Source organism: Phyllobates terribilis, unplaced genomic scaffold (assembly GCF_046119375.1).
Source record: "Phyllobates terribilis strain yellow unplaced genomic scaffold, ASM4611937v1 Scaffold_5__5_contigs__length_657084704, whole genome shotgun sequence".
Lineage (NCBI taxonomy): Eukaryota > Metazoa > Chordata > Amphibia > Anura > Dendrobatidae > Phyllobates > Phyllobates terribilis.
Genome location: NW_027362765.1, coordinates 298,471,140 through 298,495,637, shown reverse-complemented (window position 1 = coordinate 298,495,637; position 24,498 = coordinate 298,471,140). Strand labels below are relative to the sequence as shown.

Sequence of the window (24,498 nt, the reverse complement as noted above, 5' to 3'; positions counted from 1 at the left end):
AGTGACATCTGTTCTCAGCAATCATGAGAAAAGTGAGATGAATTGCATAGAGATGATTGGATCCATCTAGTGTTCCTGATCTAAAGATACAGTACCTGTGTACGCAGGGTAAGCAGTTGATCTGCCAGTTCCTCCTTCTCTTCTTTGAGTAGTTTATGGATCTGATTGGATTTTATTCTTTCGGACATCAGCTTGAAGTTGGCGTCATCTTTCTCTCTCAGCTGCTGCATCAGACGGATATTCTGCTCCTGCATATCTTCAAATGCCTGGCCTGTGACGTCCATTTCTGACAGCAAAGCATCCTCCTCCTGACAGGCGGAAACAAATATTTACCAAAATCCTACAAAATTCCCAATATAATTTTTATCATCATCATGGAATATACATATACACATTTCTGTTTTTCACGTTTTTGTTTTTTTTAAGACCACACAGGACCACTAAATAGCATTTAAAAATGATGTTTCGCTTTTTGTTAAAATAAATTTTACATATCGGACGATCATCAGGGCATGGTTACATACAGTGGTTCAGACTAGCATTGACAACCATCTTTTTTTTTTATTTAGTTTTCCCTATTGTTTTTCTTCCTTTATTTTATGTAATTTATGTCACATATTGTGTACCCCATAAGGTCATCAAAAACCTTTGGAGGAATTTAAACATTTTAAAAACACTTTTTTAATGCGGATTTACCCTGTAACTGGGGCTTGTATATCAACAGACCTAGATTATTATTATTTATTATTATAGCGCCATTTATTCCATGGCGCTTTACATGTGAAAAGGGGTATACATACATGAACTATTACAAAGATCTTTAACAAAACGTGACAATAACTGGTACAGGAGGAGAGAGGACCCTGCCCGCGAGGGCTCACAATCTACGAGGGATGGGTGAGGATACAGTAGGTGAGGGTAGAGCTGGTCGTGCAGCGGTATGGTGGAGCAATGGTTTCTGCAGGTTGTAGGCTTGTCAGTAGAGGTAGGTCTTCAGGTTCCTTTTGAAGGTTTCCATGATAGGCGAGAGTCTGATGTGTTGGGGTAGAGAGTTCCAGAGTAGGGGGGATGCACGGGAGAAATCTTGTATGTGCGATTTTGGGGAGAGGAGATAATAGGGGAGTAGAGCAGGAGGTCTTGTGAGGATCGGAGGTTGCGTGCAGGTAAGTACCGGGAGACTAGGTCACAGATGTATGGAGGAGACAGGTTGTGGATGGCTTTGTATGCCAGGGTTAGGGCTTTGAACTGGATTCTCTGGGCAATCGGGAGCCAGTGAAGAGATTGACAGAGAGGAGAGGCCGGGGAATAGTGTGGGGACAGGTGGATTAGTCGGGCAGCAGAGTTTAGGATAGATTGGAGGGGTACGAGAGTGTTGGAGGGGGGGGGGGGCCACAGAGCAGGAGGTTGCAGTAGTCGAAGCAGGAGATGATGAAGGCGTGCACTAGTGTTTTTGCAGATTCATGGTTGAGGAATGTGGAGATCCGGGAGATATTTTTGAGTTGGAGTCGGCATGAAGTGGAAAGGGCTTGGATATGTGGTTTGAAGGAGAGATCAGAGTCCAGGGTTACCCCAAGGCAGCGAGCTTGTGGGACTGGGGATAGTGGACAGCCATTGATGCTGATAGATAGGTCAGGTGGGGGGGGGATGAATGAGATAGTGGAAAGACGATGAATTCTGTTTTATCCATGTTAAGTTTTAGAAATCTGTCAGAGAAGAAGGATGAGATAGCGGACAGACATTGTGGGATTTTGGTTAGTAGGGAGGAGATATCGGGTCCAGAGAGGTAGATCTGTGTGTCGTCAGCATAGAGGTGGTACTGAAAGCCTTGAAACTCTATGAGCTGTCCCAGGCCAAGGGTGTAGATGGAGCAGAGCAGAGGTCCTAGAACTGAACCTTGGGGGACACCGACAGATATAGTGTGAGATGAGGAGGTGATGTGTGAGTGGGAGACTCTGAATGGTCCGGTCTGTTAAGTATGAGGAGATCTAAGATAGGGCCAAGTCTTTGATGCCAAAAGATAAGAGAATCTGTAGTAAGAGGGATAACCTCTACAGGCAGGCAGGGTCTGACTCTGCCCTATAACTGGGGGTAAGACGCAGCACCTCCTGCTCTCTCCCGGTACCTAACAATCACGATTGCAAGAATGGGTTTTCTTTTTTTCGAAACAGTTTACACAGCACTCATTGAGTGTTGTGTATACAGCAGTCAGGAAGGCAGAGATATATAAGAGACAAAGAAAAGCACCGCAAAAAGATGTGCACACCTGGTATAACAGTAAGTAATACAAAAAGTTTATTGAGCACAAGGACAATGGAGTTATAACCACTTAAAAAACCAACAAATGGTAGAATACATCCCTGGGTAATGAAATATAAATATATCAATGTAAGCAGCAACCTACATGTGGGACCAAGACACTCAGAAAAAATGTATATAGATATAGATGATCTCTTAGCAGAGAGTTTGGCCATCTCCCTGCAAGATTTCCATGCAGCTGCTCACTCTGCAATGACATTTTAAAATGTCATTGCAGAGTCATATGTGGAAAGACTTCAAATTTTAAGGTGTCAGGCGGTCCGCAAATTACTACAGTTAAAAAGAAATAACTCATATGCCCACAGTCAATGTGATTTTAATTTAACTGTCCAGACATGCACTCACTTGTTTGGCTGTTGACAGCCTCTTCTGCAGAGCCTCTGTCTGTTCCTCTGCCGCTCTCATTCGACGCAAAGCATCCTCATCCGCCATTTTTTTGCTGTCTCTACGTTCTCTCTCCTCCAATTCCCTGTGCCGTTGGCGAAGTTCTTCCAGCTTATGGAGAACCGAAAATGGGTAGAAAAAATGAGGACAGCTTCAACTATACTGATCAAGGTGTTGCAATGGAATATGTCACCTTACCTCTGCTTTGCTCTTCCTCTCTGCTGCCATTAGTTGCACCTTGTCCCTTTGCTCTTTGGGTGCTGAACGATACATATCCAAGAGCAGTTTCATGTCTCGTAGAGATTCCTGGACTCGCCTGGTTCAAAAGGTAAAAGAAAATCAAAGTGTTTTATTATCAGCCAATTGCTGTTTGTTGATGAACGGTTTGCTCTTCTGTAACCACAGATGAAGGCGATATGTCATGGCTACAGAAGACTTTAATTAGACCACAATAAGTGACATTCCTCTGTTAAAGAGTTGCTCCATTTATTTAATATTGATGATGATTATGACCTTTTGATGGGTCATCAATATTAGATCGTTGGAGGTCCGACAAATGGTACCCCCACTGATCAGATGTTTTCAATGCAAATGGTAGTTGGATGTTAGCTCCATCAACTGTGTAATGCCTGATGCGATGTACTACAAATCCACTGCTATTCATTTCAATACGGGGTGGATTTCCTGTACACAACAGCAGCCACTATGTAGTTAATGGAAATGTGCTACTCAGCTCCACAACATATTTATATTAGCTTATATGGCAACAAAATGAGTGGGGGGTACCGGATGCCCACTGATCTGATATTAATGACTTATCCTTAGTTTAAAAAAAAACCTTGCGACTATATGAATTGACAACTATTACCATTTCCCTAATCTAAGGAGCTTTTCACTACAAACTATGGCAAGGTCTATTTAGTGCTCATATTGTAAGACTGTTTAGTGATACAGCCTCATAAATAAAAGGGAATAGTAACAGTTACATAGGCTGAAAAAAAAAGGACAGAAGTCCATCAAGTTCAACCTTTTTCCACCAGTTATACAATATGTATCCCCAGATTAGTAATAACCCACAATATCATTTGTTGTGAGAAAATATCCAGCCCTTCATAGATACTGTTATAGTGTCTGCCATTACGACCTCTTGTGGAAGGACATCCTACAGTCTGACTGTAAAGGACTCTTTCCTATTTTGGTGCCGTAATCTCCTTTCCTCCACATTTAAAGGGATTTTCCCACAAACAAAGTACATTTTAATCAATAGATCTTGGAATAATAATAATTTTCACAATTGTATGTGTTTAAATAAAATGTTCCTGTGCTGAGATAATCTTATAAAGGTGCCCCTGGTTTGTACTGTGTAATGGTTGTGTCTGACCTAACAGGGCCATGGTCTGATCATACCACATCTCCTGGGCAGGGGAGGAAGAAAAGAGTATACAGACATTACAGCAGGGGATCACAGCTGATTCTTTTTGTGAGGTAAAACATTTCCCTGCCTGTTTTTAAGCAATGTTTTACCTCAAAGAAAGAATCAGCTGTGCCATCTACAGGTGCATCTCACTAAATTAGATCATCATCAAAAAGTTAATTATGTCATTATCTCAGTAAATTAGAATAATTAACAAAAAACACCTGGAAAGGCTTCCTAAGCATTTAAAAAGGTCCCTTAGTCTGTTTCAGTAGGCTCCACAATCATGGGGAAGACTGCTGACTTGACAGATGTCCAGAAGGCAGTCATTGACACAATCCACAAGGTCCCAGAGTTGCAAGTTTTATTTGGAAATCAAGGTCCCAGAGTCTGGAGGAAGAGTGGAGAGGCACACAATCCAAGCTGCTTGTGTTCTAGTGTGAAGTTTCCACAATCAGTGATGGTTTGGGGAGCCATGTCATCTGCTGGTGTAGGTCCACTGTGTTTTATCAAGACCAAAGTCAGCGCAGCAGTCTACCAGGAAATTTTAGAGCACTTCATGCTTCCCTCTGCCGACAAGCTTTTTGGAGAAGGAATTTCATTCTCCAGAAGGACTTGACACCTGTCCACACTGCCAAAAGTACCAATACCTGGTTTACAAACAACAGTATCACTGTGCTTGATTGGCCAGCAAACTCGCCTGACCTTAACCCCAGAGAATCTATGGGGTATTGTCAAGAGGAAAATGAGAGACACCAGACCCAACAATGCAGATGAGCTGATGGCTGCTATCAAAGCAACCTGGGCTTCCATAACACCTCAGCAGTGCCACAAGCTGATCGCCTCCATGCCACGCCGCATTGATGCAGTAATTGATGCAAAAGGAGCCCCGACCAAGTATTGAGTGCATTTATTGAACATACATTTCAGTAGGCCAACATTTCGGATTTTAACCCCTTAAGCCCCGCGGGTGGTTTGCACGTTAATGACCGGGCCAATTTTTACAATTCTGACCACTGTCACTTTATGAGGTAATTACTCTGGAACGCTTCAACGGATCCCCCTGATTCTGAGACTGTTTTTTCGTGACATATTGTACTTCATGATTGTGGAAAAATTTCTTCGATATCACTTGCGTTTATTTGTGAAAAAAACGGAAATTTGGCGAAAATTTTGAAAATTTTGCAATTTTCAAAATTTGAATTTTTAAGCCCTGAAATCAGAGCGATATGTCACACAAAAGAGTTAATAAATAACATTTCCCACATGTCTACTTTACATCAGCACAATTTTGGAACCAAAATTTTTTTTTGTTAGGGAGCTATAAGGGTTAAAAGTTGACCAGCGATTTCTCATTTTTCCAACAAAATTTACAAAACCATTTTTTTAGGGACCACATCATATTTGAAGTCACTTTGAGAGGTCTTTATGACAGAAAATACCCAAAAGTGACACCACTCTAAAAACTGCACCCCTCAAGGTGCTCAAAACCACATTCAAGAACTTTATTAACCCTTCAGGTGCTTCATAGGAATTTTTTGAATGTGGAAGAAAAAAATGAACATTTAACTTTTTTCACAAAAATGTTACTTTAGACCCAATTTTTTTTATTTTCACAGGGGTAACAAGAAAAAATGGACCGCAAAATTTGTTGTGCAATTTCCCCTGGGCACGCAGATACCCAATATTTGGGGAAAAAACACTGTTTGGGCGCACTGTAGGGCTCGGAAGGGAAGGAGCGCCATTTGACTTTTTGATTGTAAAATTTGCTTGAATAATTAGCAGACACCATGTTGCGTTTAGAGAGCCCCTGTGTGCCCAAACATTGGAGCTCCCCCACAAGTGACCCCATTTTGGAAACTAGACCCCCCAAGGCACCTATCTAGATGCATAGTGAGCAGTTGCAACCCCCAGGTGCTTCACAAATTGATTCGTAAAAATGAAAAAGTGAAAAAAAAAAACACTTTTTCATTTTTACGAATCAATTTGTGAAGCACCTAGGGGTTCCAAGTGCTCACTATGCATCTAGATAGGTGCCTTGGGGGGTCTAGTTTCCAAAATGGGGTCACTTGTGGGGGAGCTCCAATGTTTGGGCACACAGGGACTCTCTAAATGCAACATGGTATCCGCTAACAAATTGAATGGAAAATCGGCTCAAATTGTTAGCGGACACCACATTGCGTTTGGAGAGCCCCTCTGTGCCCAAACTTTGGAGCTCCCGCACAAGTGACCCCATTTTGGAAACTAGACCCCCCAAGGCACCTTTCTAGATGCATAGTGAGCACTTGGAACCCCCAGGTGCTTCACAAATTGATTCGTAATAATGAAAAAGTGAAAAAAAAAAACACTTTTTCATTTTTACGAATCAATTTGTGAAGAACCTAGGGGTTCCAAGTGCTCACTATGCATCTAGATAGGTGCCTTGGGGGGTCTAGTTTCCAAAATGGGGTCACTTGTGGGGGAGCTCCAATGTTTGGGCACACAGGGACTCTCTAAATGCAACATGGTATCCGCTAACAAATTGAATGGAAAATCGGCTCAAATTGTTAGCGGACACCACATTGCGTTTGGAGAGCCCCTCTGTGCCCAAACTTTGGAGCTCCCGCACAAGTGACCCCATTTTGGAAACTAGACCCCCCAAGGCACCTTTCTAGATGCATAGTGAGCACTTGGAACCCCCAGGTGCTTCACAAATTGATTCGTAATAATGAAAAAGTGAAAAAAAAAAACACTTTTTCATTTTTACGAATCAATTTGTGAAGAACCTAGGGGTTCCAAGTGCTCACTATGCATCTAGATAGGTGCCTTGGGGGGTCTAGTTTCCAAAATGGGGTCACTTGTGGGGGAGCTCCAATGTTTGGGCACACAGGGACTCTCTAAATGCAACATGGTATCCGCTAACAAATTGAATGGAAAATCGGCTCAAATTGTTAGCGGACACCACATTGCGCTTGGAGAGCCCCTCTGTGCCCAAACTTTGGAGCTCCTCCACAAGTGACCCCATTTTGGAAACTAGACCCCCCAAGGCACCTTTCTAGATGCATAGTGAGCACTTGGAACCCCCAGGTGCTTCACAAATTGATTCGTAATAATGAAAAAGTGAAAAAAAAAAACACTTTTTCATTTTTATGAATCAATTTGTGAAGCACCTGGGGTTCCAAATGCTCACTATGCATCTAGATAGGTGCCTTGGGGGGTCTAGTTTCCAAAATGGGGTCACTTGTGGGGGAGCTCCAATGTCTGGGCACACAGGGGCTCTCCAAACGCAACATGGCGTCCGCTAACAATTTGAGCCGATTTTCCATTCAATTTGTTAGCGGACACCATGTCGCGTATAGTGAACATTTTGAACCCCGAGGTACGGCACAGAATTTGTTTACATTAGGTCATCATATTGAATAAGTTGTCATTATTCTTGAGCGCAAGTGCTCGCTACTTGAGTTTGCATCGGGTACTCAGGTATGCACCATGTACAGCGTGTGCTCGAGTGACATGCTCGAGTCCCTGCTCCGCATGTTTCACGGCTATTAGACACCCAAAAAAAAACATGCGGGGATCGCTCGTGCATGGCAGGCAATCCCCGTAAAGTTTTTTGGCCGCGAAGCATATGGGGCAGAGACTCGAGCATGTCACTCAAATACCCACGCTACTCAATGCATACCAGAGCACCCAATGCAAACTCAAGTAGCGAGCACTTGCTCTCAACACTAGTCGCCATATCGTCATCTTTTTTTTTTTACTTTTGAAAAAAATCCCAACCCCAGCCCTAACCCCAGCACAACCCTAGCCCCAGCACAACCCTAGCCCCTAACCCTAGCCCAATCCTAACCCAAGAGTTTATTTTTGACGCCGTTCCTTGTGCGGTATAAGTGATTAGACGACTTTATTCTTCGGGTCGGTGTGATTACAGCAATGCCAGAATCATATGGGGTTTTTATGACTGACAGCTGTCACACACTAAAAGACGCATTTTTTGTAAAATCTAGTTTTTGCATCGCCATATTTTGAGAGCTATAATTTTTCCAGATTTTGGCAGACAGTCATGTGACGGCTCGTTTTTTGCGGGATGACTTGACGTGGTTATTGGTGCCATTTTCAGGCACGTGACATTTTTTGATCGCTTTCTATTCCGATTTTTGGGAGGCAGAATAAACAAAAACCAACAATTCAGGAATTGTTTTTTTTTTTTTTTTTTACTCTGTTCCGCGTGTGGTAAAATTGATGAGGTAGCTTTATTCTTCGGGTCAGTACGTTTACAGCGGTACCACATTTGTATAATTTTTCTATGTTTTGGCGCTTATACACAATAAAAGCTATTTTATAGAAAAAAATATTTTTTAGTATCGCTTTATTCTTAGAGCTATAACTTTTTTATTTTTCGGCTGATGGAGCTGTATGTCAGCTTGTTTTTTGCGGGACGAGATGTCGTTTTCAGCGGTATCATTTTTATTTATATGCGTCTTTTTGATCGCGTGTTATTCCACTTTTTGTTTGGCGGTATGGTGATAAAGCATTGTTTTTTGCTTCGTTTTTTTTTTTTTTTTTTTACCGTGTTCACTGAAGGGGTTAACTAGTGGGACAGTTTTATAGGTCAGGATTTTCCGGACGCGGCGATACCAAATATGTGTACTTTTATTGTTTTTTTTTTATTTTTTTTATAATAATATTTATTGATGGGTACATTATATTTTTATTTTTGGTGTATTATTTTTTTTATTTTTTTATAATATTTTTGCACATTTTTTTTTTTTTTTTTTTCCACTTTCACACAGTTTATACACTTTATTACTTTGTCCCACTCTGGGACTTTCACGTTTTTTTTTCTGATCGCCTGCATGGCACAGGAATGGAGCACCATCCCTATGCCATGAAGGCTGTCAGAAATGCACAGTGTGAAGATTGCTTGGAGATGCACTGCGCATGTCCAAGCAATCTTCCTGCTCTCTGGTGACCCGGATGTTGTCATGACGACATCGGGTCGTCATGGCAACACCCGGGAAGCCTTTGCAGACTGCGCTGGAAGCCGGAAGAGGAGGTGAGTATCGCCGATCACCTCCCCTTGCCCCCGCAATGCCGCGATCGACTTCGATCGCAGCATCGCGGGGGTTAATGTGCTGGGAGCGGTGCAGGACCGCTCCCTGCACATTGTCACAGCTGACACCCGGTACTATCAGCTGACACCCGGCGGCGATCGCGCCCGCACAGCCTGTGTGCGCGCGCGATCGCGATGACGTACTAATACGGGTCTGGCTCTTAAGTCCCAGGGCACAGACGCGTATTAGTACGTCAGATGTTATTAAGGGGTTAAAAACATTTTTCAAGCTGTTGCTATAAAGTATTCTAATTTACTGAGACAATGGCTTTTGTGTTTTCATTGGCTGTAAGCCATAATCATCAACATTAACAGAAATAAACACTTGAAATAGATCACTCTGCTTGTAATGACTCTATATATAATATGAGTTTCACTTTTTGGATTGAAGAACTGAAATAAATTAACTTTTTGATGATATTCTAATGTAGTGAGATGCACCAGTATATAATCTCTTTTGCGTCCTCCCCTGCCCAGGAGATGTGGTATGATCAGACCGTGTTCCTGTACGGTCAGACACAGCCATTACACAGTACACAGCAGGGGAACATTTATAAGATTATCTCAGCACAGGAACATTTTATTTAAACACATCCAATTGTAGAACCTATTATTATTTCAAGATGTATTGATTAAAATTAACTTTGTGACTGGGGAAAGCCCTTTAATGAGTGCCCCCTGATCGTTAAGGTCTTCGGAAGAAATAAATCATGTGCCAGTCCTTTGTATTGACCACATGTATTTATACATATTATATAAATGAAATCTCCTCTTACGAGTCTTTTTTTTTCCAAGCTCGTTATCAATTTTATTTAATTAATTCCCAGGAGCAATACTAGGGGTGCAGCAAAAGAGATGCAATAAAATTGCTATTTCATGTGGGTTCAACAGATATTTGTGAATGGACACTGAAATGGAAATGGGCTAGAATGTATAGTGCACTCACTTGAGTTCGGCCTTCATCTGTTTGACACCTTCCGCATCTTTGCGTTTGGTATCTGGTTCATGCTTTGACTTCTCCTTAGAGCCATCTCCTCTGTCTTTCTCTCTCCCCCGATCCCTTTCCCTTTCTTTTTCCCTGTCCCGTCTTTCTCTCTGTTGGGGCTGTGCTTGTACATCCTCCTCCTCACGCTTTACCACGGGCTCTGGCTGTGATGAAGCTGGTGTTGGAGGGGCACTTTCTTCAGGTTCTGTCTTTATTTCAACTGTTTCTTCTTTTGGCTCTTCTATGCTGGACTGTGAGGGTAGCAGGAAGAGACCACTACTACTGCGAGAACGCATCTAAAATACAGAGGAAGTATAGTCATGCTGTTCATGCTTTGGCAATCCCTACTCATCATACTTTCTCATTTACCTTGTTGATATCTCCCTGGATTTCTCGGAGACGCCTCTTGTACCGCAACACCTCACCCTTTAACTGGTGGTTGTGGTTCTGTAGGCTGCTTATTAAATGTCTCATCTCCCGATTAATAGGACCTACCAAAAAAATAAAAACACATAAGGAGCATTTTAACTTATATTTCTCAATAAAGGGGTCAACATAGGCATCAGGGGCATATCACTAGGATATGCCAGCACTTCATCTTCAGTTGATTGACCATGTGGCCACTGGAGAAAGGCTACATACAAAGACTTTAACAAGTCAACCATGTAGCACTCAAAGGAAGTCAATTGGATCTAGTGATCAGCAGTGGTCGGATATCAGTCAATCATACACTGACGGCATAGCCAAGCTATGTCATTAGAATTGGAAAAATGCACGTCAGACTTACCAGCCTGTTCATTGGCAGCCAGAGTCTGTTCAAACTCAATCCTGAGCATCTCATACTCCTTCCTTACTTGAGCAAGTGTGTCTTCCAGCTGAATAACCTCGGTACGCACTTTCTTCTGAAGGGAAACCTCATCTCTCTGGAAGACATTCATAGAGGAAAAATAGGTGGAAAGTTGACATGGCGTCGTTGACATAAAATGTTAAAAAGGAAGACAAGCAGAACATACAGATTTCATCTAAAAAAAGGCAGAAGGGTCTCTGGTATCACTGCTGACTCTTGTATCACTGCCATGTGCTGCTGGGAAAAAAAAAGGAATTCTTATCCAATTCTAGAAACCATAAAGATTCCTACTGGCAGTAATTTACACCCTCATGAAGTACATTATTCTGCAAAAGTTTTAGGCAGATGTGGAAAAAATACTTCAAAGAATGCCTAAAAAACTAAGTATGCATAGTTTATTTTTTATAATTTATCAAAATTCAAAGTGAATGAACAAAACAGAAAACAAAGTCAAATCAATATTTTTTTTGTTGTGACCGCCCTTTGCCTGCCAAACAGCATCAAAGCATCAATACTTCTCGGCTGTATTTTTGGGGCACTGTCTTGCTGCAGAATAAATTTGGAGCCCATCAGACATCACACTTATGTTACTTCATGAGGTTTAAGTATCTGGCTATATTTTTCCGCATTGGTATGATACAAGGACCACTCTCTTGTGGTTAATCTGCACTGTTGTCTACTCCAAGAATGTAAATTGCCGAGTTTCTTTGTTACAACCGAGAATCTGCAGGACCTCTGCCATTGCTTGACGATTGACTTCCTCCCTGATGGTTGATGTAATGTAGAAAGTAGAAAAAGTAATTGCTCAGAGTTCTAGGATGTTGATGAAAAGAAGGACTTTGTGACTCTTCTACCAATCCTGCAGTCAATTTCCAAAAGACTGCTCGCCAAACAAGAAGACTGGCTTCCGTCGTCACAATCTGCCAGTGAATAAAGAATGACAGAAAAAAATGAGGGGAGAGACCCGCTACCAGATCAGACTGGGGAAAGGTAACTGGGCGATCAAGAGAGAGGACCGACTTGTCCCAACAGGAAAATGGAGCAAGTTGTAGAGGACTGGCATAGGACTAAGCCAATGGGATCGCTTCGATGGCCGCCACCAATCTGCCTAGAACACGGAAGAGGCGAGGAAGGGGAGAAGGACGGCTCAGAGACTGGATTCCTGTTTTTAAAGCCGACATTTTGTACTCGGGAAGGAAACCTTTCTCTTAGATGGTGTTGAAAAGCATTCCCAGGAAGATGATGCGCTGAGCCAGGATCATAGACGACTTTGATTGGTTGACAATCTATCTGAAGCGGAACAGTGTCCAGTGTGATTTGCAGGCTCTCAGAGTAAGGCCATGTTCACATGCTCAATGTTTAGTCAGGAGAGGAACAATCAGAGGAAAAGTATAATAGAAACACGTCACCACTTCGGTATTTATCTTTTGGCTTACAAATACGGAGGTAAAATACTGACCTTATATTTTGCGGGAGGGGGAAGAAGGGTTAGGGCTTGGGGTTTGTGCGCCTTAGTAGGTACCATTCTAAAATTTTTGAAAAGTTCAGTTCAAAACACTGAACGTGTGAATGTGGCCTTAGAGGGAGCCTTGACGAGGATGACATACACGTAGGGGTTGACCACTATCCCCCTGACTTGCAGAAGAATCATGACAGCAGACATGACCTCTGTGAATACCCTCAGGGCCATAGCCAGCCCAAAGGAGAGAGCCACAAACTGAAAGTGGGAATGATTGATAACATAGCGAAGAAACTTCTGGTGTGGGGAAACATGGAGATGTGGATATAGGCATCTTCAATGATAGCATCGTTGTTAATAAGGAAATGGACCTGTAAGATTATGCACGTAGAGGGTCTTTACCAGGTTTTGGTAGCACTATAATGACAACCTGACATTGATTTCGGGAGTTCCCTCCTCTCCAGTGATTCCTACAAAACTTGAAGTAGTCTGGGCAGGAGGATCTCCTTTTGTTCTATAAATAATTAATTCACTAAGGAGACCGTCCACCCCCAGGGCCTTATTATGTTGATATGTATCAAGTGCATCCTCTAGCTCTTCCAATGTCATCTAGATCAGCCCTCTGGTCCACCGCTAGAATGAACAATTAAATCTTATCTAGGTATCCAACAATCTTCTGAATAGATTTAGACAATCTAGAGCACGGGCGGGCAATTCATTTTCCAGAGGGGCCACATGACAGACCGTGACTGTTGTGGAGGGCCGATGCAATAGGCTGAAATAAATTCTGTTCAATATTAATATTAACATATTAATTATAATTATTTATATTAATATTAATTGTATCACTTAATATTGAGCAGAGTTAAGTTTGCTGACATCCCCCTATATACCCTATGAGCGCCCACACATTCTCCTATATACAGTATATATAGGTGTCTACATCTATCCAGAGATAGATAGATAGTTTGGCGCTTTCTATATTGGGAGATAGCTGGCAAGTTCCTTCAGTTTAGTGAACTCACCTCAATGAGCTCGAGCTGACGCTGATGATTGCCACGTGTTCCATGTAAAAGGGAACGAGCTTCATCCAGCTGGGCTTTCAACTGTAGAGATTCATTATACAAGACAGAAAACTGAGACTGCATGCATCGATATTCTGGAGACACTCGAACGTTTTCCTCCACAGCATTTGCCAGCAATGCCTGATGGTAAAAAGAACAAGAATTTCAAACAGGAGCGTTTATATGACGGTGATGGGCAACTGGCAAATCTCAAGTGCCCTAACTGCATCCCCAAGCTCCATTGCCATATTAAGTTCCCCTATGACGCAAGCTTCAATAAGGTTTCCTGTTTTCGAGGAGACGTAGTAAGTGTGGCCGCTTAGTACATGAGAGCTGGAAGGCTAGCAGCACACTTTAGTGGACAGAACTGAGCCATTTCCATCAGTCATTATTGCATCTTGTACCAAAATAAACTCCTCATGGGCAGGACTTCCATAGTAAGCCTTCTGTTGGCGCTACCTGTAAATAAAAGTGGCTAGGTTTCCTCAATTGTAATAACTAATGGACATTTACATGTAACAAACCTCACTGTAACTTTCTCATTTCATTTTGATGCCAACTGACACACAAAGATTCATGTTGCAAAATGACTTCTGCACCAGCAATAAAGACTACAGGAGAATAAAGCTACCTGAAGTTCCTGGTTCTCTGAGGTCACATCCTGCAGGTCCTGTCTCAATTTGTCCAATTCCTGCAGGCGGTTGACTGCTAACTCTGTATTCATATCCACTTCTGACGTCATCTCTTCAAACTGCAGGAAAACGAAGGAGATCATAAAATATCTGTCGCATATATAAATACAAGGCAGGCTGGAAAGTGGAGTAGCTGCAAACCTCCCCATCCAGAGGGTCCAAGCTCTATTTTGTGACACTCCAATAAGAAACCAAAGTGCATTTGTACCTTTCCTCCAATGCATCTATAATACAGCAACTTGCTGTAAGGTTGTGTGTATACAGCTCCTATACAGAACAATGTGCACCGGATCTTGCAGCATCTCTTGTCTGTCTCACTAACATATTCATGAGTAATGTAGTGGAATCTGTGGTCTGCGCAGGTCAGGGCTATTCACACAAAGAATGTTATATATCATCAAGGACACTTCTGAGCTGCATTTTCACCTAAAATACCAGCTCGTACAGCCTTAAGAACGGGAAGGAGACACGAGCATGCTGGCCAGGTCAACGGGAGAAGAAAGAAGGAGGGGAAATGTGCTTTGACATTGCAGCTTCTCAGCCAAACCTTTTAGAGAAGGAACCAGAGGCCTGGTGCACTAATAACAGACTACATAATCAGACAACATGATACCTTATAGGCATTGATCCATTAATCAGTACAATACTTCACCTTCTTAGAATTGATGGTTATGGTTCCTCCATACAAGCTGCTTCCTGCACCATACACTTTGTAGCCCTTAGAATTGACCTGCCAGGATAATGACGGTTAATGACGATATATCAGAAATAATGTTAGTGCCATCTTCCACATCAAAATCGCTTACCCTCTCCAGAACCTCAGACAAGTGTCTGTTCAGGCGTTGCTCTCTTTTCCGGACCTTATCAATGTCCCATTGCAGATCTTCAATAAGACTGTCTAGCACAGAGACTCGAGACTCTGCATTCTCCAAACGCGTCTGCAACTGACTAAACTAAAATATGGAGGAACTAGAGTTACGTCAAGTCATACATTGTGACAAGTACAAGCTTAATATTTTGCACATACGTATTTGAAACATTACAAAGTACGGTAAATTTCTTCCCTTCTCCACTATCACTATATTCCCTTAAAGGGGTATTCTAGAGTTATTAAATTACTTTAATTAGTTAGACAGAATGAAAATAAGCAAGTTTTGAAAACAAATTGCTTTTCAATCTGCTGTAATTCTCCTGCAATAAGAGCTTTTATCTTGCATAGTGTACAGCTGGTTTCCATGGAGCTCGGCTACCAGTTCCTGCCCAGAGTGCACAGTAGTTACATTCCAGGAGAGGTGTTATCACCTAAGATCTCAGCCAGCTCTCTCCAGCTCATTCCTATGCAGCAGTAATCTGCTCACCTCCCTCTTAGCCCCTGAGAAGCTGCTGTTGAAAATCTTGCAAAATCACCAGTCTACAGCATCAGCTTATCCCAGAGCAGGTCTCTGCTCTGCGAGAGAAGGTCTGGGGCTGTGTGCTTGTCCAAATGCCCTGTTATCTCTATGTGTATATGAAGTGATACCAGTGTACACTGTGTTCCAAATTATTATGCAAATAATATTTTCTCAGATTTTCCCAAATTACCTATATGAATTGCAGTCATTGTAATTTTCCAGTCAAATAACTATTAGAGTACAATTGAAAGGTTTTTGTACAAACTGCCTATGATAACAGTATATTTTTAAAAAAATAAAAAACTCAAACTGCACTCAAAATGCATGTTCCAAATTATTATGCACAGCAGAGTTTTCAACCTTTTCATTTTAATAAAGAACAAAACAATGGTCATTTTTGAAATTATAAGCATTAGCAGGTTATTACAAACTGAAATCAAACAGTTTTCAACTCAAAACTTTATTCTAGGTGATGTTACATTTGCACATAGAACCTCTTGTTCAAAAGGAGCTTCTGAACTCTCTCGTCCATTGAATTTGTCAGGTTTTGGATGGTTTCTGCTTCAATTGTTTTGCATGAGGACAGAATACCCTCCCAGAGCTGTTGCTTAGATGTGAACTGCCTCCCGCCATCATAGACACTCCTTTTGATGATGCTCCAGAGGTTCTCAATGGGGTTGAGGTCAGGGGAGCATGGGTGCCACACCATAAGTTTGTCCCCTTTTATGCCCATAGCAGCCAGAGATGCAGATGTGTTATGTGCAGCATGAGACGGGGCATTATCATGCATGAAATGATCTCGATGGTCCAGATTGATGGAGTGGAGGATGGCTGGTTGATGGACACCCCATGCAAATACGGCTATGGCGCTAACAAGGAGGAGGTGGAGTAATGTTTTGGGCTGGAATCATGGGGAGAGGGATTGTCGGCCCTTTTAGGATCCCTGAAGGGGTAAAGATGAACTCCATAATGTATGTTGAGTTTCTCAAACAGCACTTCCTGCCATGGTTCAAGAAGAAGAACCGTGCATTCCGCAGCAAGATCATTTCATGCATGATAATGCCCCATCTCATGCTGCACATAACACATCTGCATCTCTGGCTGCTATGGGCATAAAAGGGGACAAACTTATGGTGTGGCACCCATGCTCCCCTGACCTCAACCCCATTGAGAACCTCTGGAGCATCATCAAAAGGAGTGTCTATGATGGCGGGAGGCAGTTCACATCTAAGCAACAGCTCTGGGAGGGTATTCTGTCCTCATGCAAAACAAGTGAAGCAGAAACCATCCAAAACCTGACAAATTCAATGGACGAGAGTTCAGAAGCTCCTTTCGAACAAGCGGTCCTATGTGCAAATGTAACATCACCTAGAATAAAGTATTGAGTTGAAAACTGTTTGATTTCAGTTTGTAATAACCTGCTAATGCTTATAATTTTAAAAATGACCATTTTTTTGCTCTTTATTAAAATGAAAAGGTTGAAAACTCTGCTGTGCATAATAATTTGGAACATGCATTTTGAGTGCAGTTTGAGTTTTTTATTTTTTAAAAATATACTGTTATCATAGGCAGTTTGTACAAAAACCTTTCAATTGCACTCTAATAGTTATTTGACTGGAAAATTACAATGACTGCAATTCATATAGGTAATTTGGGAAAATCTGAGAAAATATTATTTGCATAATAATTTGGAACACAGTGTAGACTTCAGAACAAACCACTGATAGCTGAATGTGCTACAGCAGAACTTGTGCTGAGCTTTATAGTTCTACTAATACTATAGCTCTGCTACTCACCAGAACTGTCACTCAAAGATGTGAGCACACCCTGCCAGAAACCAGGAAAAAAAGGGACTGAATAGTTCGGAGCTGCTCAAGAGACAGCTTTAAAATCAGAAACGATATAAAAGAAACACTGTTTGCTGTTTACAAGGTTAAGGTGACTGCTTAAAATAGCCGATTTGGTCAGTTGGTAACAACGGACCAATAACAGCGCGGTCATGGGTACATTTCCAAAAACGGCACGCTGGATTTATTTAAATCAGAAACATTTAGCACATATTTTTCAGACTATAGGATGAATACTCTTAATTTTCTTGATCTATGGTAGAATGGGGAGGTAAACATTAATAGACAAGTCCTGACTTGTATATAATGCACATACAGCCGACAAATATTGCTCTCCAACACGCACACTGTACACTCACTCAGCACACATGCTAACAACTATGCATTACATATATGCACACAACACTGCTGCATGCACTGTAGATACACACAAAACCCTGCTACAAACAGTCATACAAAAAGTTCTGCTGCATACATACAGTATACACACACACACACACACACACACACACACACACACACACACACACACACACACACACACCTCTGCTGAACAAACAAAAGCACAGCTCCAATGTATACATACACACACAGCTTTAAACACATACACACCTATATACACACATATCTATACACATACACACATAGCTCTCCTGCATATATACAAACAGCACTATACACATACATATACAACATACCTCTTCTGTAAGCATCTTACGCTCATTTTAATCATGAGTAGTTTATTTCCAAGTGTGAAGTCTTCTTAGTCCACACAGTTTCAAGTTCCTTTCAGGCAAGTCATTGATAACATGTCTGCGACATCATGGAAGGTCCTCCAGCTAATTAGGAGAAATGATCTTTTCTCCTGTTACACTGGGAGGTCTATACAAGTCACATTCAGCTTTCTCTCCTACCTTGCTGTGATCAGATAGATGAGTATTGGGAAGGAAAGGAGAAAATTGTGCAGCTACACAGTTCTCTCTGATCTGGAGGAACACTATGTGAGCTCTCAGCTTAAAAATGAAGGAAGGTGACAGGGGTGGGAATTAATTGTTCCGAGGGGCCACATGAGAGACCGTGACTGTTGTGGAGACCAAACCAATAGGCTGAAATTAATTATACTCAATATTAATTTTAACATACTAATTATAGTTATTTATATTAATATTAAGTGCATTACTTAATATTGAGCAGAATTAAGTATACAGAATGAGCCTGCACACGGCCCCCTATATACAGCATGAGCCCGCACACGGCCCCCTATATACAGCATGAGCCCGCACACAGCCCCTATATACAGCATGAGGCCGCACACGGCCCCGTATATACAGCATGAGGCCGCACACGGCCCCGTATATACAGCATGAGGCCGCACACGGCCCCGTATATACAGCATGAGGCCGCACACGGCCCCGTATATACAGCATGAGCCCCCACACGGCCCCCTATATACAGCATGAGCCCGCACACGGCCCCCTATATACAGCATGAGCCCGCACACGGCCCCCTATATACAGCATGAGCCCGCCCACGGCCCCCTATATACAGCCTGAGCCCGCCCACGGCCCCCTATATACAGCCTGAGCCCGCACACGGCCCCCTATATACAGCATGAGCCCGCACACAGCCCCCTATATACAGCATGAGCCCGCACACAGCCCCCTATATACAGCATGAGCCCGCACACAGCCCCCTATATACAGCATGAGCCCGCACACAGCCCCCTATATACAGCATGAGCCCCCCATAGCCGCTTATATACGGGTCATTCCAAGTCAAGTGAACCAATGGATATTACCACTATATTTTTAATTCTTTTAAGAATTTGTTCTTTGGTAATTCTGTGCTACAGGATGCAAAATGTGAAGAAAAATAAAATTCTATAAATTTTAGCTTTTTGGTTTTTTTATTTACTTTTCAAAGTTGTGAAAAAATGTGACCTTCTGTGCTGCATGCCTTTACTCAGGCAAGAAATAAGATACAGAAATTGGAAAAACACCATTCAACTCAGAAAGCACAGGCTTTCAACAGAGATGTTACAAGACTATCTTTGTTAATATTTTACCCATGCGGAATCAAACGCAAAATTTCAAAAATGCATTTCCGAAAAATCAATAGGATATTAAATTTCCAAAAAAATTCACCTGTGTCTCCTATGCTCCTAACCACATCTGCACCAAAATTCAAGTTGGGCTCTCAATGGGATCATACTTATAAAAAAAAGATAACAAAAAAAAACCCTATATAAACAGTGTCAATGAGAAAATCTTGAATTCAGATCTGTTCAGCCTGTGATCTAAAAGTGTAGGGTCTATGTTTTCCAAATAAAAAAATCATGCTTTTTAGATATTGGGAGGGTGGAGGAATGCTTCAGCTGCTTCTTCACACGGCGAACAGATGACAGGACCGTGCGATGAGCTTTATAAACACTCTCATCCTCCCGCTCAGCTGCTCTCCACCAATCCAGTCGCATCTCCCAGGTCAGCCCAGTAACGGACAACCTGAGCAGATTCTAGAAAGGCGAGTACCCCAAGCACACCCCAGAAGGGGTGCGGAATAGAGCAAGAATTACAATAAAAATGAACAAATTAATAAAAGCCTGAAGGGGAAAATTAAGGGGTTAATACAGACAGAAGTGACTTCTTATTTTAAAAGTGAGAGAGGCAAAGGAGAACCCATTAAAGGGACTCAGCAGTACCACACTTATTCCATGTAGTGAAACAGAAATAGAAACAAGGATTCAGCTATGACAGTGAAGTCCATGAAGTGATTGAAGATGGCACAAAATTGGCAATGGATGACATAACTGGGTACGTGACCTGTGAATATGATCAGCACTGCTGGCGGGCTAATGGACTCTCCAAAGATTATAATAATGAAGAAGAAGAAGGGACTTTTCTGCACCTTCTGGTCCATCCCCATCCTTTGTGTATCCAAAAAAAGCAGACATATTAACCTTAACGACCTCGGGTTTTTCCATTTTTATGTTTTCATTTTTTACTTCCCTTCTTCCCAGAGCTGTAACTTTATTATTTTTTGGTCAATATGGCCGTGTGAGGGCTTATTTTTAGTGGGACAAGTTGTACTTTTAAACGACATTACTGCTTTTACCATATCGTGTACTGGAAAACAGGAAAAAAATTCCAAGTGCGGTGAAATTGCAAAAAAAAATGAAATACCACAGTTTTTTTTTTTTGAATGCTAAAACTGACCTGCCATTAATATTCTCCAGGTGATTACGAGTTCGTAGACCCCAAACATGTATAGGTTCTTTTTTATTTAAGTGGTGAAAAAAAAATCCAAAGCTTGCTAAAAAAAAAAAAAAAAATAGCTGACGTTTTTATTGATAACATTTTAAGGTAGATCCGATGTTTTGATCACCCGGCTTTTTATTGCAATGTTGCGGTGACCAAAAAAAACGTAATTCTAGCGTTTAGAATTTTTTTCTCGTTACGCCATTTACCGATCGGATTATTTTTTTTTTATACTGATAGATCGGGTGATTCTGAACGCGGCAATACCAAATATGTGTATGTGGTTTTTTTTTTAATTATTTTATACTGTCTGCATGCTTCAATAGTCTTCATAGGAGACTAGAAGCAGCAGTTGTCTGATTGCCTCTACTACATACAGGCAATGAGCAGATCGCCTGTATGCAGTAGAAATGCTCGCTTGCTCAGAGCGCCGACCACTGGGTGGCGCTCATAGCAATCGAGACATGACAACTACGGGGGTCTGCTGCAGACCCTGTGTTGTCATGCCAACCCATCGGTGACCCGCAATCATGTCACGGGGTCACTGATGGGCTGGGCCAATGCCGCACTTCCGGCGCGGCAATGTTAGATGCCGCTGTCCGAGATTGACAGCGACATTTAACTGGTTAACAGCCGCGAGTGGATCGTGATTCCACAAGTGGCTGTTGCGGGCACATGTCAGCTTTAGAAATCATCTGACATGTGCCCGGTTCAACGTGGGCTCACCGCCGGAGCCCCCGCTGAAACGGCCTTTCCGACCTGGTGCGTACTATTACTGACCAGGTCGGAAAGGGGTTAAAAGTCACAAAAATCAGATATAACGCAGGTGGACCCAAACCCAATAACAGCCGTATATAGTGACACAAAAGGAAATGGCCCAGTAGAAGGGACAAATTGATGAAAAAAGCTCAGTTTAAAGACTTACTATTAATTGTTCAGACTAGTTCATTTTGTTTTATTTTAAAGCTTGATGATTTAACTACTATACTCTGTTTAAAAACTTGAAAAAGGATATGTCTAGTATTGTAATAACAATAAAAAAAACAAAATGTATATTTAAATATTTAATATTGCTTCTTTTACTTTAGTATTAAACATATTAGGATGAGACTATATTTAGAAAATCACATTTGAAAATATGATCCCAAGGAGAGCCCAACTTGAATCTTTGTACAAATGTAACCAAGAACTCAAGTAACACATATGCCTTTTTTGAAAATTTTATAACATATTGTTTTTTCAAAATTGTGCATCAAAATTTGGAATTTGACTCCTCAAAAACAAAATATCAAACATAATCTTGTGACATATCAAATTAAAGCCTGTACCGTTCCAAACAAAACGGTGTCTCTCCCACCTCTTTATTTCATTTCTAACCCGACATATGATAAAAAATGTATCACACAAACCCAAAATTCAGACTTTCAAAACTTTAGAAATCTATAAAAAAATAACTAATGAAGATAAAAATGCAAAACTTTTTTTCTTGTAATTCATTAAAGTAGCATGTCAAAAAAAATCAATGAAAAATAAAAAATATTCAGATTTGGATCACTTGACATGGAATGACCCATACAGCATATGCCCCCCCATAGCCACTTATATACAGCATGTGCCCCCCATAGCCTCTTATAAAAAAGCATGTGCCCCACATTGCCTCACTCTATATAAATATAGAGTATGAGCCCCCACAAAGCTACCAATATACAGTGAGCCCCCACAAAGCATTCATATAAGTCTCCACTAGAAGGAGATAAAGGGCATAATGTATAAGGTGTCATGATTGTGTGCCCCTACTGGTAGCCCATTGGGCATTCACTCAGAGTGAGAAAACAATTCTCCAAACCTCTTGAGTCATGTTTTGTTGCTTTTCCTGCAGCCGCTTGCACACTTCCTGCAGACGTATGTTCTCATTAGTTAACATGGAGCTCAACTCTTTGACAGCTTCTTCCATCTGTGATGGGTCTGCATAAAAATGGGCAAAGAGTGGATATCAAAGCCTCAGCACACTCAGAAACCATCAAGATACGATGTTGCTAAATGTCAGGATTTCTTACCATTGCTGTTGAGTTTAGCAGACACCTGGTCCAGCCGAGCATGTAACCGATCGTAGACCAACACAATGCGGGCAACGGCTCGGCGAGAGGATTCTACACGTTCCTGCAGCTGAGATTCAATCTCTTCACTGCTGCTGCTGGCCAGAGTGCCCAAGAAAGAGAAGGAGGACTCAGTCAGCCCATCCCCTACAAGTAAAAGGCCATTAGTTAGTGATAGATCAGAAAAAGCCACAGTCCTGTATCTTCAAAAAATCTAGTGGTTGTTCGGACCAAATAACCCATTAACGACATGTGACATCCATTTTTGCCACAGGTCAAATGCAAGGTGTATAGAGTGGGCTCAGGAGCTGAGCCTTCTCTATACTAATCAGACGCCAGCTGTGTTTTACAGTTGTCATCAGCCTATAACAGCTGTGACTGGAGCTTTAAATAGGTGGTCCATTACTAGGACATCCACTTCTTGATCTAAATGTATGGCCCCCGATAAAATGAAAAAGCTTATACTCACATCCCGTGCAGTCGCCGTTCCAGCGGTGTCGGCACTCACGCGGTTGTTGAGATTGGCACCCAATCAGCGCTGGCGTCACTGTCCCCGCCTTCATACAGTTAAATAATTAACAGGAAGTGAGAAAGCAGCCGCAGCCCACAGTTCCTGTTAATTACTTAACCGCACGAAGGCGGGGACAGTGACTCCAGCACTGATTGGGCGCCAATCTCATGAGTCATAAAAAACGCACGAGAGCCCCGGGAACACGAGTGCCAACAGTGCTGGAACAGCGACGGCGCGGGAGGTGAGTATAAGCTTTTTTTTAAATTTTATTGGGGCCAAGCGTGGGGTATGAAAAGGGGTTGTCCAAGTAGTGGACAACTTTTTTAACCATTTACATGCTATTGTTAATTATTATTATTATAGGGCCATTTATTCCATGGCACTTTACATGTGAAGAAGGGGTATACATACAAGAACAATTACAATAATCTGGAACACAATGTGACGGCGACTGGTACAGGAGGAGCGAGGACACTGCCCGCGAGGGCTCACAGTCTACAAGGGGTGGGTGAGGATATTAATCACTGATAGTTGCATTTAACACCTTAACGACAATTGTTTCTACATAAACCGCTGCAGTATTGATGGAGCCGACACCACTTCATACATGACATAACAGTAGCAGCCGGAACTAGTTCCAATCGCTGCTGTCAATCACTGACAGCAGCATTTAAATGACCTGTTAGCTGATGCACATGTTGGGTTTTCATGGCAGCTGGGAGATAACTAAAGGCACCTATGTCTACCAGCTTCACCCTCCTTGGATGCTCAGCTACGGGCAGGGCTTCAAAGGAGAACCATAATCTTACTATATACTGCAATATTGCAGTATACAGTTTGAGTGAGCAAAGATCGTAGGTCCAAGTCCCCTTGAAGAACTTAAACACTGTTTGTCATTACTTCCTCTTCTTCCAAGAGCAATAATTATTATTTTTTTTTTACAGCGTTCATTATACAGTAAAAATGACCTGAAAATATGATTCTCCCGGTCAGTACGATTATGCAGATATCAAACATATGTAGTTCTTTTTTTTTAAGTGCTGAAAAAATTTGAGTCAAATTTTTTTTTAAGAAATAGCCATGTGAAGGCTTATTTTTTGCAGGAATTGTAGATTTGAAAGATACTATTCATTTTACTGTATAACA

The 24,498-nt window shown here is 41.7% G+C and overlaps 1 protein-coding gene across 1 annotated transcript in view; it reads right to left on the bottom strand.

Annotated features, from left to right (window-relative positions):
* RNF20 (ring finger protein 20) overlaps positions 1-24,498 on the bottom strand; it is a 52,323-nt gene that overhangs the window by 22,515 nt on the left and 5,310 nt on the right. Inside the window, exons 5-16 of the mRNA XM_073684384.1 lie at positions 22,803-22,988; positions 22,592-22,710; positions 15,060-15,206; positions 14,906-14,983; positions 14,193-14,312; positions 13,523-13,702; positions 10,979-11,114; positions 10,561-10,682; positions 10,153-10,487; positions 2,899-3,016; positions 2,662-2,811; positions 96-308 (exon numbers count right to left, since the gene is read on the bottom strand). Of these exons, the coding sequence (XP_073540485.1) occupies positions 96-308; positions 2,662-2,811; positions 2,899-3,016; positions 10,153-10,487; positions 10,561-10,682; positions 10,979-11,114; positions 13,523-13,702; positions 14,193-14,312; positions 14,906-14,983; positions 15,060-15,206; positions 22,592-22,710; positions 22,803-22,988 (1,904 nt within the window). The remainder of the gene's footprint in view (positions 1-95; positions 309-2,661; positions 2,812-2,898; positions 3,017-10,152; positions 10,488-10,560; positions 10,683-10,978; positions 11,115-13,522; positions 13,703-14,192; positions 14,313-14,905; positions 14,984-15,059; positions 15,207-22,591; positions 22,711-22,802; positions 22,989-24,498) is intronic.